This window comes from Schistocerca americana, chromosome 6 (assembly GCF_021461395.2).
Source record: "Schistocerca americana isolate TAMUIC-IGC-003095 chromosome 6, iqSchAmer2.1, whole genome shotgun sequence".
NCBI lineage: Eukaryota > Metazoa > Arthropoda > Insecta > Orthoptera > Acrididae > Schistocerca > Schistocerca americana.
The window spans coordinates 61026757-61047747 of record NC_060124.1 but is presented as its reverse complement, the minus strand read 5'-3'; the positions used below and the strand labels follow the sequence as shown (position 1 = coordinate 61047747).

The following is a 20991-nucleotide window of genomic DNA, read 5'->3' as shown; positions in this document are numbered from 1 at the left end:
GAACGTTTCAGCAGATCGGCTTACTAAGATTTTTTAAAGTCGAAACTGCATTTTGAGTCTACCTAGCTTCCGATTATGTCTCCAGCAACAGCAGACGGAACTAAAATCAGAGAAGTATGCCTTGGACAACGTTCTACATCTACATCTACATGGTTACTCTGCAGTTCACACTTAAATGCCTGGCAGAATGTTCATAGAACCATTTTCACACCACTTCTCTACCATTACACTCTCGAATGGCTCGTGGGAAAAAGTAACACCTAAATCTTTCCGTTAGAGCTCTGATTTCTCTTATTTTAATATGATGATCATTTCTCCCTACGTAGGTGGGGGTCAACAAAATATTTCCGCATTCGGAAGAGAAAGTTGGTGATTGAAATTTCGTAAATAGATCTCGCCGCAAAGAAAACCGCCTTTGTTTCAATGACTGCCACCCCAATTCACGTATCATGTCAGTGACACTCACCCCTATTGCGCGATAACACGAAACTAGCTGCCCTTCTTTGCACTTTTTCGATGTCCTCCGTCAGTCCTACCTGGTAAGGATCCCATAACGCTCAGCAGTATTCCGGCAGAGGAGGGACAAGTGTAATGTAGGGTGTCTCTTTAGTGGATTTGTCGCATCTTCTAAGTGTTGTGCCAACAAAGCGCAGTCTTTGTTTCGCCTTCCCCACAATATTATCTATGTGGTCTTTCCAATTTAAGTTGCTCGTAATTGTAATTCCTACGTATTTAGTCGAATTGACAGCCCCTAGATTTGTGCGATTTGTCGTATACCCAAAATTTATCGGATTCCTTTTAGTACCCATGTGGATGACCTCGCACTTTTCTTTGTTTAGTGCCAATTGCCACTTTTCGCACTTCTCTCTAGGTTATTTTGTAATTGCAATTGGTCGTCTGATGATTTTACTAGACGGTAAATTAAAGTGTCATCTGCAAACAATCTAAGGGGGATGCTCAGATTATCACCTAGAACATTTATATAAATTAAGAACAGCAGAGGGCCTATGACACTACCTTGCGGAACGCCATATGTCACTTCTGTTCTACTCGATGATTTACCGTCTGTCACTACGAACTGTGACCACACTGAGAGGAAATCACGAAGCCAGTCACACAACTGAGACGAATCTCCATATGCAGGCAATTTGATTAATAGTTGCTTGTGTGGAACGGTATCAAAAGCCTTCTGGAAATCTAGGAATATGTAATCGATCTGAGATCCCTTGTCGACGGCACTCATTATTTCATGGGAATAAAGAGCTAGACGTGTTGCACAAGAACGATATTTTCTAAATCCGTGTTGGTTATGTATCAATAAGTCATTTTCTTTAAGGTGATTCATAATGTTCGAGTACAGTACATGCTCCAAAATCCTACAGCAAATTGAAGTCAGTGACATGGGTCTGTAATTCAATGGGTGACGCCTATTTCCCTCCTTGAATATTGGCTGTACTACTTTCCAGTCTTTAGAAACAGACCTTTCGTCAAGTGAGCGGTTGTATATTATTGCTTAGAAAGGCGCTATTGTGTATGCATACTCTGAAAGGAACCTGATTGGTATACCATCTGGGTCAGAAGACTTGCCTTTATTAAGTGATTTGAGTTGCTTCGAAACACCTAAGATATCTACTTCTATGTCACTCATGCTAACAGCTGCTATGGTGTAGAATTCTGAATATTTACTTAGTCTTCTTTCGTGAAGGAATTACGGAAAACTGTATTTAGTAACTCCGCTTTATTGGCACCATCATCGGTAACATTTCCATCGCTATCGTGCAGTGACGGTATTGACTGTTTTTTGCCACTGGTGTACTTTACATATGACCAGAATCTCTTTGGGTGTTCTACCATATGTTGAAACAATATTTCATTGTGGAAACGATTAAAAGTATTTCGCATTGATGTCCGCACAAAATTTCGAGCTTCCGTGAAACTTAGCCAGTCTTGGGGATTTTGCGTTCTTCTGAATTTCTTCGCAACCATTTACAATTCGTGTGGTCTCATGAACTAATTGTTCAAAGTAATTCTCAGAGAAAGCATTTTTTACAATTTCGGAAGATGTCTACCACCGGCTTTGACATGTATTTTTGACAACAAATCGAGGGTAGATTGAAATCTCCAACAATTATAACTGTATGAGTTGGCTAATTATTTGTAATGAGATTCAAGTTTTCTTTGAGCCGTTCAGCTATTATATCATCTGAGTCGGGGGGGGGGGGGCGGTAGAAGGAGACAGTTTTTATTTTAGTGCGGCTGTCGAGTATACCGTATACCCATAGTAATTCGCATGAACCATCTACACTACTGGCCATTAAAATTGCTACACCAAGAAGATGACGTGCTACAGACGCGAAATTTAACCGACAGGAAGAAGATGCTGTGATATGCAAATGATTAGATTTTCAGAGCATTCACACAAGGTTGGCCCCGATGGCGACACCTACAACGTACTGCCATAAGGAAAGTTTCCAACCGATTTCTCATACACAAACAACAGTTGACAGGCGTTGCCTGGTGAAACGTTGTTGTGATGCCTCGTGTAAGGAGAATAAATGCGTTCCATCACGTTTCCGACTTTGATAAAGGTCGGAGTGTAGCCTATCGCGATTGCGGTTTATCGTATCGCGACATTGCTGCTCGCTTTGGTCGAGATCGAATGACTGTTAGCAGTATATGGAATCGGTGGGTTCAGAAGGGTAATACGGAACGCCGTGCTGGATCCCAATGGCCTCGTATCACTAGCAGTCGAGATGACAGCCATCTTATCAGCATGGCTGTAACGGATCGTGCAGCCACGTCTCGATCCCTGAGTCAACAGATGGGGACGTTTGCAAGACAACAACCATCTGCACGAACAGTTCGACAACGTTTGCAGCAGCATGGACTACTAGCTCGGTGACCGTGGCTGGGGTTGCACTTGACGCTGCATCACAGGCAGGAGCGCCAGCGATGGTATACTCAATGACGAACCTGGGTGCACGAATGGCAAATGTCATTTTTTCGGATGAATCCAGGTTAAGTTTACAGAATCATGATGGTCGCATTCGTGTTTGGCGACATCGCGGTGAACGCACATTGGAAGCGTATATTCGTCATCGCCATACTGGCCTATCACCTGGCGTGCTAGTATGGGGTGCCACTGGTTACACGTCTCTGTCACCTCTTGTTCGCATTCACGGCACTTTGAACAGTGGACGTTACATTTCAGAAGTGTGATGACCCGTGGCTCTACCCTTCATTCGATCCCTGCGAAACCCTACATTTCAGTAGGATAATGCACGACCGCATGTTGCAGGTCCTGTACGGGCCTTTCTGGATACAGAAAATGTTCGACTGCTGCCCTGGTCAGCACATTCTCCAGATCTCTCACAAATTGAAAACGTCTGGTCAATGGTCGCCGAGCATCTGGCTCGTCACAATGCGCCAGTCACTACTCTTGATGAACTCTGGTATCGTGTTGAAGCTGCATGGGTAGCTGTACCTGTACGCGCCATCCAAGCTCTGTTTGACTCAATGCCCAGGCGTATCAAGGCCGTTATTACGGCCAGAGGTGGTTGTTCTGGGTACTGTTTTCTCAGGATCTATGAACCCAAATTGCGTGAAAATGTAATGACATGCCAGTTCTAGTATAATATATTTGTCCAATGAATACCCGTTTATCATCTGCATTTCTTCTTAGTGTAGCAATTTTAGTGGCCAGTAGTTTATTTCAACTTAACTACAAGATAAACTAGTACCAACAGGCACAGACACACCACCATCTATTTTATTTAATCTATCCTTTATGAACACGGTTTGCACCTCTGTAAATATTTAGGCAGAATTTATCTTCGGCTTAAGCCAGCTTTCTGTTCCTATAACGATTTCAGCTACCGTGCTTTCTATCAGCGCTTGAAGCTCTGGTACTTTTCCAACACAGCTACGACAATTTACGACTACAATACCGACTGTTGCTTGGTTGATTCTCGTCGTTTCTTTGCCCTGTACCCTTCGAGACTGGAGCCCTTTTTGACATTTCGCGAGACTGTCTAATCTAAAAAACCGCTCAGTCCAAGCTACACAGCCCCTGCTACCCGTGTCGACGCCTTCTGTGTGTAGTGAACACCTGACCTATTTAGCGGAACCTGAAACTCCACCACCGTATGCAAATAAAACAAATATCATGAAAGACGCAAGTACTGGCGGTGGAAGCCTGCGTTATGTAACAGAGGATTTTGTTTCTCTGTTCTTACCGTGTGTCAGATTGCCTGATGGTTGGTTAAGCTTGGTCAACGGTCAGATGGCCTATCATGTTATTAGAAGTTCATTGATCGTATCCTCTGCTGATGCGCCAATGCACGACAACGGTCGCCTTGGTTATCAGGAGGAATCTAGTGAAATATCGGTTTCTGTCGTTATTCTCTATCAGATTCCCCGACGATAATGCAAGCCCGGGCAATTGTCATGCTCTATTAGCAGGGATTCTAACGGTGTACTCTTTCTCTGTTGTTATCCTCTCTCTGATTACCTGATGATGGGCTAAGACCAAGCAACAATTGAATTTGAAATTGTGTAAAGACAGCTGAGTGGTGCTTGTTTAGAAATAATATGTTATTTGGGTAGACCATTTAGTTTAGTCAACTGACACGTTTCTTGTGCAAAAATCACTAAACCATGGTAATTTCGGAATCGAGAAGGACAGTAACAACCACTCGTCTACGCAAAACCGTTAGCTATTGATAAGAGATTGTGCATCCAGCCTATGTTTGGATATAGTCTCCACTTTTTATATACATCTTCTTCTTACCGGCCGGTTGAGACAGATTGTTTGAGATCTCGCTGATTGTAGACCTCTAATTTTTATTCAGTCAAATCCGAACGAGCTTAAATTGGGTCACGTAGGTGAAAAAATCAGTTCGAAATATATGGGAGGGATTTCCAGTTTTAGTCTTTGCCTTACAACAAACGCAAACTTCGTGAGAACCGTCGTCGGAAACAATCGATTGAAAGTACTTTGAAATGATGTCCGAGCAAATTTTTGGGATGCTCTTAGTCTGTGTCAGGGTCTTAAGACCACGACTTGCTCGTTATTTACTGAAGTTCTTACTGTGAAAATGTCTCATGTTACCATTTCCTACGCAGCGTCAGCATTATTCGAAACGCAAGAATGATGTTGACATCATCGGAACAGCGGTCTTTATCACGAGAGTCCCACAAGGACACAAGAACATAAGGACACAGCTCGGTATGTATGTGTAGGTAGCTAATTTTACGTGTTGTGGGCTGTAAATAATTAGTAATGTTTCTCCTATCCACTTCCTTTTATGTACAGTTTTTATTGTGAGTAGTATCGTTATGTATACATACGACGCTCTTAAAAATTTGATATGGCATAATATGGAAATTTCATGTTAATGAAAGAAAGCAGCTGAAGCAGTAAAAACGGGAATATAGTGACTACGTGTACTGTTCCAGCTCATCACGCTGCTCGGACCGAAGTATCCTTTGAAGAAACTCAAAAAAACGTTCATTTGTCGTCAGAATATGTAGATGCGAGGCACTAAAACTACTCGCTATTTCTAGGCAGCTGCTGACCTCTTGGCAGATCCAGAGCGGATTCTTGCAGACGGTGACGATGGAGAGGTTCTGCGGCCGATTCATCCACACGACGGACACCTCGGTGACACTCACCCACGTCACAGCCGTGAAGTACAGCTCCCTGCAAGAGAAAATCCAACAAGTGTGTATGCGGTACCCTTCAGTAGCAGCGAAATGGATACATGCAGAATCTCTGCAAAACACCTAAAGCTGTTCAAATCAAAGGTTAACTCTTTCGATTCCATTTGAGTTCGCACATCGAGAAGGGGTGAAGATGAGAACTTTGTATTACTTTAACTAGTCAAGAAATACAATCAGATCACGATTACTTCAATTTTAGGAATAGTGATGATTCAAGAATTCTAGTGGGAAAATACGGCTGCTTTTTGCTGTAAAGGATTTTCTACTTTAGTAACTGACTATCTTCTTTCATTGAAGATTATGTACTCACAGAATTTCTTCTGAAAGTGAAGTGTAATACGACTGTGCATGATCTTAGATTATTCTGCTAATTTTCTACATATGGAAGTACACTCCTGGAAATTGAAATAAGAACACCGTGATTTCATTGTCCCAGAAAGGGGAAACTTTATTGACACATTCCTGGGGTCATATACATCACATGATCACACTGACAGAACCACAGGCACATAGACACAGGCAACAGAGCATGCACAATGTCGGCACTAGTACAGTGTATATCCACCTTTCGCAGCAATGCAGGCTGCTATTCTCCCATGGAGACGATCGTAGAGATTCTGGATGTAGTCCTGTGGAACGGCTTGCCATGCCATTTTCACCTGGCGCCTCAGTTGGACCAGCGTTCGTGCTGGACGTGCAGACCGCGTGAGACGACGCTTCATCCAGTCCCAAACATGCTCAATGGAGGACAGATCCGGAGATCTTGCTGGCCAGGGTAGTTGACTTACACCTTCTAGAGCACGTTGGGTGGCACGGGATACATGCGGACGTGCATTGTCCTGTTGGAACAGCAAGTTCCCTTGCCGGTCTACGAATAGTAGAACGATGGGTTCGATGACGGTTTGGATGTACCGTGCACTATTCAGTGTCCCCTCGACGATCACCAGTGGTGTACGGCCAGTGTAGGAGATCGCTCCCCACACCATGATGCCGGGTGTTGGCCCTGTGTGCCTCGGTCGTATGCAGTCCTGATTGTGGCGCTCACCTGCACGGCGCCAAACACGCATACGACCATCATTGGCACCAAGGCAGAAGCGACTCTCATCGCTGAAGACGACACGTCTCCATTCGTCCCTCCATTCACGCCTGTCGCGACACCACTGGAGGCGGGCTGCACGATGTTGGGGCGTGAGCGGAAGACGGCCTAACGGTGTGCGGGACCGTAGCCCAGCTTCATGGAGATGGTTGCGAATGGTCCTCGCCGATACCCCAGGAGCATCAGTGTCCCTAATTTGCTGGGAAGTGGCGGTACGGTCCCCTACGGTACTGCGTAGGATCCTACGGTCTTGGCGTGCATCCGTGCGTCGCTGCGGTCCGGTCCCAGGTCGACGGGCACGTGCACCTTCCGCCGACCACTGACGACAACATCGATGTACTGTGGAGACCTCACGCCCCACGTGTTGAGCAATTCGGCGGTACGTCCACCCGGCCTCCCGCATGCCCACTATACGCCCTCGCTCTAAGTCCGTCCACTGCACATACGGTTCACGTCCACGCTGTCGCGGCATGCTACCAGTGTTAAAGACTGCGATGGAGCTCCGTATGCCACGGCAAACTGGCTGACACTGACGGCGGCGGTGCACAAATGCTGCGCAGCTAGCGCCATTCGACGGCCAACACCGCGGTTCCTGGTGTGTCCGCTGTGCCGTGCGTGTGATCATTGCTTGTACAGCCCTCTCGCAGTGTCCGGAGCAAGTATGGTGGGTCTGACACACCGGTGTCGATGTGTTCTTTTTTCCATTTCCAGGAGTGTAATTTATATCGCTGCTCTTCAGCCGTCAACACGGAAGGAGAAGGAAGAAAGATCGAAGTTTAGTATCTGGCCGGCGAAGAGGTATTTGAGACCGAGCATGAGCTCGGATTAGGTAAGCGTACTGAAGTAAATCACCTGTGTCCTTTTATGAGGAATCATCCGCCATCAAATTTGAGCGGTTGAGGGAAGCAGCGAGAGACGTAAATGAGAAAGGCTGTACACCTTCTTACCGCTGTTCCACTTCGCTTAGTAATCATCAGTAATGGCGACGCTACCACGGGTTAGGTGATTACAAAGTGCTATACAGGAGCGAGCGGAGACACGCCTGCTTGAAGCCAGGATAGCTTTTGGGAACCTGTGAAGCGTTAACGACGTTAGTAAAATATTTTTAAAGTTCCAACATTTGTGTTCGATTCTAGCTAAAGTCTGTCCACTCAGCTCAGCATCTGCACGTCCAAGCTAGTATAGCGACCACGGGCTGAAGCAGGTTGCCGGCGAGCAGGCGCGGCCAGTGCCCTGTGTAGCACAAAGGAGTCTCTGGCTGGCTGATGGAGTGTTCTCGGTCCCACTCCGAATTCTACGATGACCCTTGATGACCAGTCCGCGAAGTACCTGGTCTCGTTAGTCGTGTGGTCAGTCTATATCATCTCTAACACTAGTAGGCGTCAGCTTCCGGAGGCGCCTGAGTGTTGAACAGACGAAGATGATGGACACAGAATGCATTGTAACGTTGCGTCACAACGACGACGCCACTCAGTTGATAACCTGAGAAGATTTCGTAGCAGAATTTCTTCTGATCTCTGTACCTTACTTCTCTGCGCTATAAGAGTGCATGATATTAAAAATACAGATGCCTGTTTTCTTTTATATGGCGTCATGTAATCAGTACAACGAAATATTTTGCCAAAGTGGTAGACGTAAAAGTCACTTGAATTTCTCTATTAGTGGTCTAAAAGATAACTCTGACGTTTTTGCACGTGCTCAATTGGAATCGGCCCACAGCTAAAACTATGAGTTTATGCCATGCACATTTTTGAGATGGAGTGTGACCGCACAAACACTGACGACAACCATTTTGGAATTTTACGACAGGTGATATGTTGTTACTTAGAAATTATGGCGATGTATCGATTGTGGATTGTATTTCATGAATGAAAATGCATATGTCATCTGATAGACTGAGCGTTTTCTCGTCGCACTCGCACAGAGCTGCCAGGATATGATGTGTTAACACATACCCACGTAAATCACCGAGAGGGGCGGCATAGAAATGAAGGTTTCTAACGCTTTTTCTGGAGCAGCGAGTTTCAAATTCTGTCCGAACAGCTTGATTTAGGTAGGCTTTTCTGTAGTTATCTTAAATATCTGGGGTACCTGTGCCTCTCTTCGTCCTTTTGCAAACACGTAAGTGTTGCGTCTGCGTTGACATCATTACAGACTCGAGGCTAAACTCTAAAATGAGACGAAATCTATTAACTCGCTCCACATGTTTCCTTTCCTTCCACGTAAATTTTGAACTTCAACTACGGAAATATATTTAAGGATGAGAAAGTACGTGGAATATTCTCAGCAACTTTATTTGTTTGTAATCTTCTCTGTCATGAAACGGCGTCAGCGTTATGGACATAAGCACTTTCTGATTGTTTTTATGTAACTGGGTTCCCACAACGATGGTTTTGTCAGCCAAAAATACACTGACTGAAATAATTCACTAAAATGTTTTAATTTATGATGCGCATACACAATCAGTGATAAGACAGTAGACGCGTTTTCGATAAGGTAGGGGTTCAAAATCTCGTCCAAAGATCTATATTTATGTTATCTGTTATTATTTCCGTAAATCACTTAAGGCAAATACTAGAATGGTTCCTTGGAAACTACACGGTAGATTTCCTTCCTCAGTGGAACGTCTGCTCAATCTCTAGTGACTTCGCCGCCGAAGGATCGTCAAGCAGTACACTTCTTTTCTTCCTTGGTGTTCGCATTATGTTATCATTGTAAGAGATATTATTATTGTATTCTCAGGAGCCTTACAAGAAGAAAATATAACAAAGGAGGCTATAAACTAATTTTACTCTATAAATATGCATAGCAAGACTGCACAGAAAGTTATACGTATTCAACGAACTAAAACAACAATTTCGTCAGCGCGAACATGATACATAACACAGAAGAAGTGTGTTTCCTGTACTAGATCAATCCGCAAAGGAAAGCACTAGTTTGATACACTCCTGACAATATGAACTACGAATAAGTCTAATTACACTGATACATTTCGCAGATGAAGCTGTTGGTGAATTCGAAGAATAAATATAATGAAGAGGATAGTGAGACACAGGTACTAGAGTAAAACATTTAGAGACTGAAGTTAATCATCATCTGACAAGTGTTGTTATAGCGACGATCGTGTGTATCATCTTCACCATGATGAAAAGAATACCTAAAAATGTTGCCTCCAACCTAGAAATATTGCGACCACAAAGCAATACTGTTGACGTCTTTCTCGTTGTATGTCCAACTTGTTGTAGCATTGGCCTCAGACGAAACGTCGCAACCAGCAAAGGGATGTGCAGGCCAGTACCCTACTTTATTCTGCAGGTGCAACACCCTGAACCATGGCGTTCTACCATCAGTGCTGGACTGGAATGCTACATGCTGTAGCGCAATTCTGTGTTTTGTCAGCCAGCTTTTGTGACGGAAGTCATCTTACAGCCACAACACACACGGCTAATGACAGTATAAATGCTTCCCGATTAGCCATTAACAGCATTACATTGGCGCCGTGCATTCAACCATCGCAGACTGCTCGTCAGTCGTCGGTTGAATGTATGACGTAGCAGCTACAACCTCTCCTGAGCAACATCGAGCATCAGCACCTAGGCGAAACTGTTGGTCTACAAGCTGCCACCTAGCCTTGATATGGTGCTACGTGGGGTAGCCGCGCAGTCAGGGTCGCTTTACCACGATTAGCGTGGCTCCACCCGTCGGAGGTTCGAGTCTCTCCCTCGGGCATGGGTGTGTGTGTGTTGTCCTTAACGTAAGTCAGTTTAAGTTAGATTAGGTAGTGTGTAAGCCTAGGATCGTATGACCTCAGCAGTTCGGTTTCATAGGAACTTAACACCACCTAGACTTGATGGTTCTGGGATTCGAACTGGATCTGTAGAGGCAAACCCATCATTACCTTACACCCCAAACAGTCTCCCAGAGCTCTGAGTTCGACCAGAGTTGTCTTGAGGTACCAGCCAGCTGCCATGAGCTGCGTGCAGAGTACGCCAGTCCATCTGCAAGTACCCTGTATCTCGGAACTCGAGTCAGCAAGTCCTCCAACGCTGCCAGCCACTGTTGTGCTACCACACCCTCCTGCTGCCACAGTACACTCAATCGCTGCCCACTAGCCACAGCTAGCCTGTTCCTAGACCGCAGTCGTCGACCTCCTATTTGGAAGCTTCGTTTGCTAAAGAATTTTTGTGAGTAAGCGTTCCTGATTATGGAGACTCAACGGTACTGGAGATCCCATCCCAAACTCTCTGTACAAACGAATTTTGCGGCTGCAGTGGCGTCCTGCAACACAGGTGCTAGTGTAGTAATCACAGCATAACACGACCGCTACAAACTGTACTGCGTGCTGCCTGGTCATGTAGGAAGTGGAAATACCAAGTAATATGACCCTCCAGCCCATTAAATCTCACCAAAGCTTAATAGGAATGAGGTCTGATAGGTATATCAGGCACCGAAATAGCGAAAAGTATTCTCCTAACCACTGCTGTACATAAGTCGTATGCCACTGGGAGTTTGTATTTCCCCATGTGGGTACTACGATACAGAATCGAGGCCTGACATTACACAGAAATGTGTTTCACGAATTAAATCAATCCGAAAAGGACTGCACAAGTTTGATACTGTTCCCAGTCCTGACAGTATGAACAAGTCTAATTATACTGATACATCTCACAGATCAATCGATTGGTAAATTCGAAGAATGAATGTAATGAACTAGAAAGTCAAATCCTGGAATTATAGCAGAAAATATAGAGACTACCTGCAGATACCTCTATATGCACAGTTTCTCATTTTCAAAACATGCTCCTCGATGTAAAAAAATACTACCAATTCTAGGGCGCAGCACATGCTATCCTTTAGAAGGTGTCTTACATTCTTTTGCGAGTATTCGCTATTTTGAAATTTCCTGATAGATTAAAACTGTACCTTGGACCGGAACTTGAAAAAGTTACGTCGCCCTTCGCATACAGTGCTCTTGCCGACTGCTTTATCCAAGCAGGCAGACACAATTCATAAACCGCCTTCACAGCCAATTCCTCCTAGTATATGAGCCATGGAAAGTGCAAGAAACCAGACTTTACTAAACGCTTGCTATGCTCATTTGCTCCGTCACAAAAATTGGTTTCCTTCACTTTGAGATAGATGAAAACACTGCAGTTGTAGTTCAAATACTGTTCCTTTCTGTTTGAGGTACAAAATTATCATGTTATGGAAGAGGGATATTCTAAATAATTTACTGAATTTGTTTTATTGTAAAAGAGATCCTAAGCTCACCGTACAAAATGTCACAGGCGAATCGTTAAGCCTTTACAAACGGCGTCGAGATCGAGTCATGTATTCAACCGTGCGCACTGCGTCTATGTCAGCATAAACCATTAGCGACGACTGAGATATTCATGTTTCAAGAGGAGGTTGTACATAAAACATGTGTAAATCTTAGAACGTGACAGAATGGCAAAAAGAGGCAATCGTATTTGGTCATACCCATGGCAATACGGTGTGTGAAGTTGCTACGTTTGCTGGTATTTCGCGGCAAACTGTCCAACGTGTCCAAAAACAGCGGAGTAACACACGGAGCCGCGAAATGCGACGTCGGAGTTGTGTTCAGAGCAAGATCCTGACGGAGGGAAAGGAGACGCGTTTCACGGCTTGCGAATCAAAATCGCTACCAAGCCCAACAGAAATGGCTGCAGACAGTGAATAAAAGCCCATCCCCATCTGTTAGCGAGAGAAAATTGCGATGAGAACTGGATGCAATGAACACTTGGAATTGGTCACCTCACAAGAGGCCATTTGTCACATAGGCACATTAAGACGACAACTCCGAAGTTTTCTGAACACTTCCCCACCCTATATATTTCAATTCTCCTTCAAAATCACCTGACTTTAACCCCAGTGAAATTCTGTGGGCCATGTTAGAACAACAGGTAAAACGCCGACATCAACATCCCCACAATTTGGTGAAGTTGAGCTGCGAGTGACTTAACCTCGCTGTGACCCACCTGCAGAATCTTTTAGACTCACTTACTAACCGAATACAGGCAGTTATCAAGTCCTGGTGTGGATTTACGAGGCATTAAATAATGTTTATAATGATTTTGATAGAGGTAAATAATTATTTGTCCAGTGAGCTCATATCTAAAATGGATAAATAACATCAAGATGCAGGCGTGACATACTTTAATGCATAAAACGTCAATTCATACTTTGCAGAGAACTGTGAAAGATGCCTTTATGAATTAGCAGATGAGAAACGGCTAATGATGATTTAGTATTTCCACTGAACCAGAATGCACTGTAAATCAACCTGACTCCAGAGCCTACCGAGAGTGTGGAGGCGAACACGTAGGGTGGCTTACTTTGTGTGGTTGAGCGCACTCGGTGGCTTCAGGTCCCTGGTGCGGATGTTCTTCGGGTCCGCCAAGTCAGCCACTGATAGCGTCACCACAGGATTAGGCGTTCCGGGCTGTGGACACAGACCACTCCTGTAGCTGGTGCTTGATATTAAACACGGTACATACAATTAACCTTCCACTCTTTTTGAAGGATAAGAATAATGACACAGTACTGTGTAACTAGTGAAGATGCAGGACATTCGCAACTGACATGCATGATTAATTAATTTAAAGAGATCCGCTTCATTTGAATTAATGGTTTAGCCAAACCACGACCGGTTTCGGGATGTTAAAATCCCATCTTGAGGTGCTTAAAATTGTTGTGTTTGGTAATGCACAACGTGCTATCGGGCCAGTCAGTGGAAGGGCTCTAAATCACTATCTCTCAGGCGGAAACTCTCTGCTGTAGGCAGCTGCACGGTATCACGTCCCGAAATCGGTCATGGCTTCCATAAATCATTTTTTCAACTGAAGATATCTTTAAATTAATTAGATAGTCAAGAAGTAATAAAGTCACCGGAAAGTATACTAGTAACTCTTCCAAAGAGAGCACTGACGTCTTTGGAGAGCGGCACACCTGCTGTACGATATGTGCTGTTATTACTGTATAATGGTTAAGAAGTGAAATATCTTATCATTCAGACTAAAATTAGAAAAAATAAGAAATAAACTTATAACTGAAGCCGAATCCTCCACTTTAAGTATCTTTACCCACTCATTACCCATGCCATTAGCTGTTTAGTGCTGTTTAAGATGTCTTGAATGCAGATACTTATAATAAATGACATTTCTGGATTCCCAAGTTGCCACTCTTTGGCATTCGCTTTCTGCTAAAAATATTTGCATAACGAAATGTTGATACAGAAATTTTTGTATGTTTATTTGCTACTATGGAAGGACTAACGCTGTGAAGTAGGAGTGTATGATTTTTTCTTCACGCTGTACATTATGCATATTTGTTTCAGAAGTAGTTCGCAAACTTGAGGATATACTCACTGTGGGCCTACAGGATGAACAGTGTGTGTGTGTGTGTGTGTGTGTGTATGTGTGTGTGTGTGTGTGTGTGATTGAGTGATCTAATGCGACGTGGGTCGAGAGGTTACCTTGGGGTAGCGCAGGCTACGGATCTCGGGGTACAGCTTTCCGTCGTCCTGCGTGCCGAACCAGGGGAAGCGCTGTTCCTCCACGAGCGTGTCGTTGAACGTGGCGAACAGCAGCAGGTGGCCGTCGTTGGACATCCACAGCGCTTCGTTGCTGCCCAGCACCTCCTCTGTACAAACACAAACGCACTACTCAGACCCAGGCCGTAGCCGCAGGCTGTGGAGACACGTAGTCCACTACATTTTAAGCCAGAATACATTCACTAGCACTGAAGATAGTGCATCAAGAGGCGAACATCGGATTGAAATGAATTTTTTTTAGACGTAGTGTTACAGATGGGAGATTCACTTCATCCCAAAATGAAGGCAAGTAACAAATACAGCGAGAACAAGAGGACAAATACAGTGCTACATCAATAACGCATTGGTCCACCTTTTGCTGAAATGCATGCTGCAACACGGTCCGGCATCGAGTTGACGTCTGACGATTTTCTGAGGTAGACTGGTCCACGAACCTCGAACAGCGACACGGTGACACGGTGGCGTCTGGCGCTTCACCTGGTCCCATACGTAGGGGAGCAGGTCGGCTGTGAGAGGCAGAACGTGGCATAGGAAGTCTGGAGCAACCCGAGCTGTATGCGGACAAGCATTATCTTCCTGGGAAAGTGCCCGTGGTGCACCATGTAGGAAAAGTTCCACATGGTGTCGGAGAATGTCATCAACAATACGCCGGCCCGTAATTAGAGGGCTATGCCTCTACCTCTACCCCCCTCCCTCCCCCTCATAGAAATTAATAGTAGGCAGATGAATCATGATACCTCAAAGAGAAACATGCACATTACTATTATTTGCACGACGATTATGATTGTGTAATCAGATGTTCAATATCTTTATCTGTTTAAAGTTTAGTATTTGACGTTAAATTATACAAGTAAAATCCAGGAACGAATTTCCAAAATAGAAACTCTTCATCCGATTTGTGGATCACCGTGTCTCTAGAAAGCTATTTGTGTAAACCTAAATTGGTATGAATTACAGGCATGTAACTTGAATAGTAAATGCGTTATTGGAGGTCAAAGTGACCGATTACTATCGATAGTGTCAGACCATAAGTACTCCACAGTTACACGCAAAAACGGTAGCAGCATGCTTATAAATATATTTATTCATCTATGTTTTTGTTTATATCCGATATGTACTATTCATGGAGAAATTGGTTAAATATTTACTGTGTTGTAGAGAGCATAGACACATTAGGCTACTGGCCTACCTTTTGCTTCTTTTCTTTTGATATATGATTATTTAATTCTACGGTATATTGATAATTTTCACTTATGGACCGTCTGACAGCAACTGAATAAAACACAATTTTAGTGCCATACGCGTTTCGCCTTTATTTTCTGCAAGGCATCATCAGTGGCCTGGAATATGTACATATGTTAGCTATTTTATTTACATTTTTGTCACTGTGCCTATAGGTTATAAACAGTTCTGGTGGTTGGTATTTCCTATTAAGTAGTAATGTTTTGAACTGTACTTACAGGTTGCGTAGGCAGTTTCTTACATATTACGCTCCTGTTGCATTTTTGGTGTTGTTCTTCTTTCTATGAGCGCCAATTTGCTGTTTTTTCCACATTCCACAGCACTATACACTGAACGCTTGTTTTAATGCAATGTTTTGTTTTCTGTTGCCGACTGTCAAATGTTTTTGCCAAAGATCGAATATTACTGCCAAACTTATGAGTGTAACTATTGAAGTATCTGTGGTCTGTTCGTGTATGCATTTGTGTGTGCGTTTGTGTATGTGTGTGTGTGTGTGTGTGTGTGTGTGTGTGTGTGTGTTTTGGTGTGGTATTAATTTTATTTTATTTTATTTTATTGTATTTATTTATTTTTGTTTTTGTCCTGTGTATGTGTGTGTGTGTGTGTGTGTGTTGTGGTGTGATATGTATTTTTTTGTGCTGTGTGTGTGTGTCTGTCTGTATTTTGGTGTTACGTAATTTTTTTTGGGGGGGGGGACTGCGTATGTGTGTGTGTGTGTGTGTGTGTGTGTGTGTGTGTGTGTGCAGAAAATAAAGGCGAAACGCGTATGGCACTAAAATTGTGTTTTATTCAGTTGCTGTCAGACGATCCATAAGTGAAAATTATCAATATACCGTAGTATTATGCGCAACTGAGGAGGACAGGACCACAAAAGTTGATTATTTAATTGTTTATGTATTTAATAATGTGTGTTAGAGCGTCTTTATGGTCCAGCCGTGGGAATATATATTTAATTTCAAGTATTTAAATATAGATCCAGTATTTCGGATATGTTTCATTACGTTTGTGAGTGTGCGTTGGTTTGAACACAGGGTGGTACCGCCCTAACCAATCACAGCGATCGTTGCAAAAAAGACACGTGGAGAGACTGTATGCAATTGGGGAGGAGCATCGTTTCCGGAGTCCTGAGCAGGGCGGCAGTTCTGGACGGTGCGGCACAGGACACGGGAGTGAGTGCTGGACGCGCACAGTATAGCGCAACGGACGCACAGTCGGAGGACGGTGGAGCAGTTTGCGCGTGGTCACGGAGGACACAAATATTTCGGAGTGCCGACCTATGGTCTTGTATGATTTCCGTGGCTTCTGCAGTGAAGACGTAGTGTGCGTTAAGAAGTGAATATCTCGCGAGTTATGTTGTTGTTCATAACTAATTACGTGCCGGCCGGGGTGGCCGAGCGGTTCTAGGCGCTACAGTCTGGAACTGCGCGACCGCTACGGTCGCAGGTTCGAATCCTGCCGCGGGCATGGATGTGTGTGACGTCCTTAGGTTAGCTAGGTTTAACTAGTTCTAAGTTCTAGGGGACTGATGACGTCAGAAGTTACGTCCCATAGTGCTCAGAGCCATTTTTGAACTAATTACGTGCAGTGGAAATCTATTGTTTCCCTGTTACTCAACTTATATTTAATTTAATTTCTGGACCATCGCCACCAATAAGTGCTTCGCAGAAATATACCGCATTCTCAAAAGTATTTCTACTATCGTATTCATTATTTAAAGTCGTTGAGATAGTACCTGCAGATTTTATTTAATTGTAATTTTTTCATTTATAAATTTACATGTTACTTTCATAATTCGCAATTGCCGAGTGATAGAAGCCATCGACCATTAGATTCATGTGTGCATTCTTATACTGTAGACTCAGCAGTATTTGGCCAGTAATGCAGCAAGTATGTATCCGAGCGCCTAGACAACGAAACCAGCCAATACTTTTACTATTTCAACTCTGAGTCGGAGGGTGCGTAGTAATTTGAAAGCCTGCAAGTTTAAGTAAAAATTTTATCAGGAAGTTTCAACAATAGTGTTGCAGTCACAGAGAAGAGACGAGCATGAAGTCAGTTATTCGGCCTCAGGATTTCCGTTTTCAGATCTAATTTTCGCAGCCACGTAATTGCACCCACCATACGTTAGGTGACTGAATTGGTGCTCATGGTTTTTCAGGACTTTTCTTTAAATCATTAACATTTTTTGCAATCGTAGGCCATATAGCAATTGCATATCGTTCACTTATGTATCCCCCAAATTTTCACAAACATTATAGTTCGTATTTCCAATCCCATGTCCGTATGTTAAATGTTTGTACTCTTGACTCAGTGCATAAGTCATTTTGACGTCTCTTTGCAATAAACTAGAATCTTTTGTTGAGCGTTATTTTCCTTTTGTATTGTGATGGATTCCTTCATAAATATATCCTTGTCAGGTGTGGTAGCCACAATTCCGTGTTTCATTGGGCTATCTCTAGCAATTTTCACTTAATAAGACGTTATCCATTGTGCGACCTTGTTTCTTTTAAATTTGGATGATATTTTGGGGCGCTTTCCATCCTTGAAAGTCACTGGGGATATGATCTGTAGCATCTTAGGGCTATGCTAAAAAGGTAAACTGTACCTCCCAGCTAGCACTTTATCCAGGTCTCACCCACTGAAAACATATGTCAACAGTTTACCAGCTACAACAATTAACGCACTATGGAATAGATTTGAAGCAGCATGGAATGACGTTCCCGTATTTGTATAGCAAGGGAATGGTCCACTCCGACATGTAGAAATCTGCCCTGAAATTTTTATACACGAAGAAGACACTGAAAGAAATAAAATGACAAAATTTTGAATGCCAAACACACTGCAAGGGTTTAAAAAAATGCTGAAAATTGACGAATTCGTAGCCGTTCATGCGGCTCGAGAACTGTACACTCCTACTGTAGTTATAACAGATAGTGCATGAAAAACATGGCAAGCGGATATCCCTGATCCTCAGCTCATTGATAAACAGATAACACTGCGCAACGTGATCGTTATTTAGTGGATTTCATTTTTCGTTGATAGTTTGTCTGTAACAATTGTTCAGTCACTATTATCTAGAACCCACAACTCATTTAATATCTATAATAATTAGCAGTTCCCTTTGCGCTATTACTAACAAGGGAACCTCCCCATCGCACCCCCCTCAGATTTAGTTATAAATTGACACAGTGGATGGGCCTTGAAAAACTGAACACAGATCAATCGAGAAAACAGGAAGAAGTTGTGTGGAACTATGAAAATATAAGCAAAATATACAAACTGAGTAGTTCATGTGCAAGATAAGCAACATAAAGGACAATGTTAGTTGATTAGCGCCATGGTCTCGTGGTTAGACTGAGCGACTGCAGAACGCAAGGTCCTTGGTTCGAATCCTGCCTCGAGTGAAAATTTTACTTTCTTTACTTTCGCAAAGTTGCGATCTGGCCGTTCATTCATTGACGTCTCTGTTCACTGTTATAAGTTTAGTGTCTGTGTTTTGCGACCGCACCGCAAAACCATGCGATTAGTAGACGAAAGGACGTGCCTCTCCAATAGGAACCGAAAACATTTGATCGCAAGGTCATAGGTCAACCGATACGACACTGGTGACGGCATGTTCGTCACATGACAGGAATATGTTGTCGACCCACCTAACTAGTGTACTTGGCGAATGGGTAAAAAGATTATTCTACCATGACCGATTTAGGTTTTCTTGTGGATGTGATAATCACTCCAAAAAAAGTGATGAAAACATAAGAGTTTGTCACATAAACTGCATCAAATGAATGCAACAGTTTCAGAGTCGCACAGTTTTTCCTGTGCTCTGTCAAAACATATGTTTTTTACGTTTTCAAATGTTTCCGTGCGTAGACCGTCAAATTCTGTATATGTCCAAGCAAATCTGAAAATGTCCTGGAATTTTGGAGAGCGAAGTTGATTATGTGTGAGTGCCTGAACTTTGATAATTATCTGAAAATAAAAAATTAAAATTTTCACCCGAGAGAAGATTTGAACCAAGGACTTGTCGCTCCACAGCTGCTCACGCTACCCACGGGACCACTGCGCTCGTAAGCTAAGACACTCATTGATGTTGCCTACGCTGCGCATGGACTAATCAGTTTGTATATTTTGCTTATTTTTTTCATAGTTCCACACAACTTCTTCCTGTTTTCTCAATTGATCTGTGTTCAGTTTTTCAAGGCCTATCCCTGTGTCAACTTATAACTAAATCTGAGGGGGGTGCGATGGGGAGGTTCCCTTGTAAGTGTTGACAGTAGAGATGAAGCTGAATTACTTTTATTTGTATTTTCTCCATAGCCGGCCGTTGTGGCCGACCTGTTGTAGGCGCTGCAGTCCGGAACCGCGCTCCTGCTACGGTCGTGGGTTCGAATCCTGCCTCTGGCATGGATGTGTGTGATGTCTTTACGTTAGTTAGGTTTAAGTAGTTCTGAGTCTAGGGGACTGATGACCTCAGATGTTAAGTCCCATAGTGTTCAGAGCCATATGAACCATTTTGTATTTTCTTCATACATTCTTGCTAAAAGCATCTTTCCTTGTGCTGGTTCCAGAGTTTCGTAGTAATGTGGGATCCAATTAATGTTTTCAACCTTGCAAAGACAAATATGAACAACTTGTTATGGCATCGAACTCCCATACTTTTCCCGAAGACTTACATATGTCTTAGTAAATTTATTGGAAATTCATTTGAATGATGTCGACATTTCACTAGAAATTGTGTAAAGATGAGAAGAAACAGGGAATAACACTGACAATTCCGTGAATTGTGGTTCGTACGATGATTGTTGTGTGAAACGGATCAAAAATGCAATACTTTCCAAGTCCAAAGAAAACATGGACACTAATATCTTTCAGTGACAAGAAATGTTTGCAATTTTTTTCGTTAAACTAGGGAGAGGGAAAGCGTAAAGAATGTTAAACAATGTACAAAGTCAGTTTCATTTTGCAAAATCTAGATGTAAATTGCATAAATGGAAGAAAGATTTACATGGTACGAAATGCGTCAAAATGAAACTCAGTGAAGTACGAAAGAATAGCTATCCGTGAGATTCAGAGCTGCTCGTGGTAGCCAATTCACCGTTACTGAGGGAGACCTATGAGACTGTCCTATGGTTACACGGTTTCTGAAATTTTACTTCAAGTAAACTTCATAATTTTGCAACTTCCATTATCGTATACGTGTAAAGAAGTCATTAATAGGTAATACTATAAATAAATTCGCAGTTGACGTAAAGATGAAGATTCTTGTCATTACTTAAAATGTTGTGAACAAACACAGTCAGGTTTGATGCAGGATCTATGTACAAACAACAATTTATCATTTCGATCGACCGAGTTGCTT

At 43.1% G+C, this 20991-nt stretch overlaps 1 protein-coding gene across 1 annotated transcript in view; it reads right to left on the bottom strand.

Moving 5' to 3' along the window:
- LOC124619958 (dipeptidyl aminopeptidase-like protein 6) overlaps positions 1-20991 on the bottom strand; it is a gene marked incomplete at its 5' end in the record, with an annotated part of 439288 nt that overhangs the window by 95557 nt on the left and 322740 nt on the right. The window contains 3 exons of the mRNA XM_047146621.1: positions 5578-5701; positions 13174-13280; positions 14313-14479. Coding sequence (XP_047002577.1) covers positions 5578-5701; positions 13174-13280; positions 14313-14479 — 398 coding nt within the window. The remainder of the gene's footprint in view (positions 1-5577; positions 5702-13173; positions 13281-14312; positions 14480-20991) is intronic.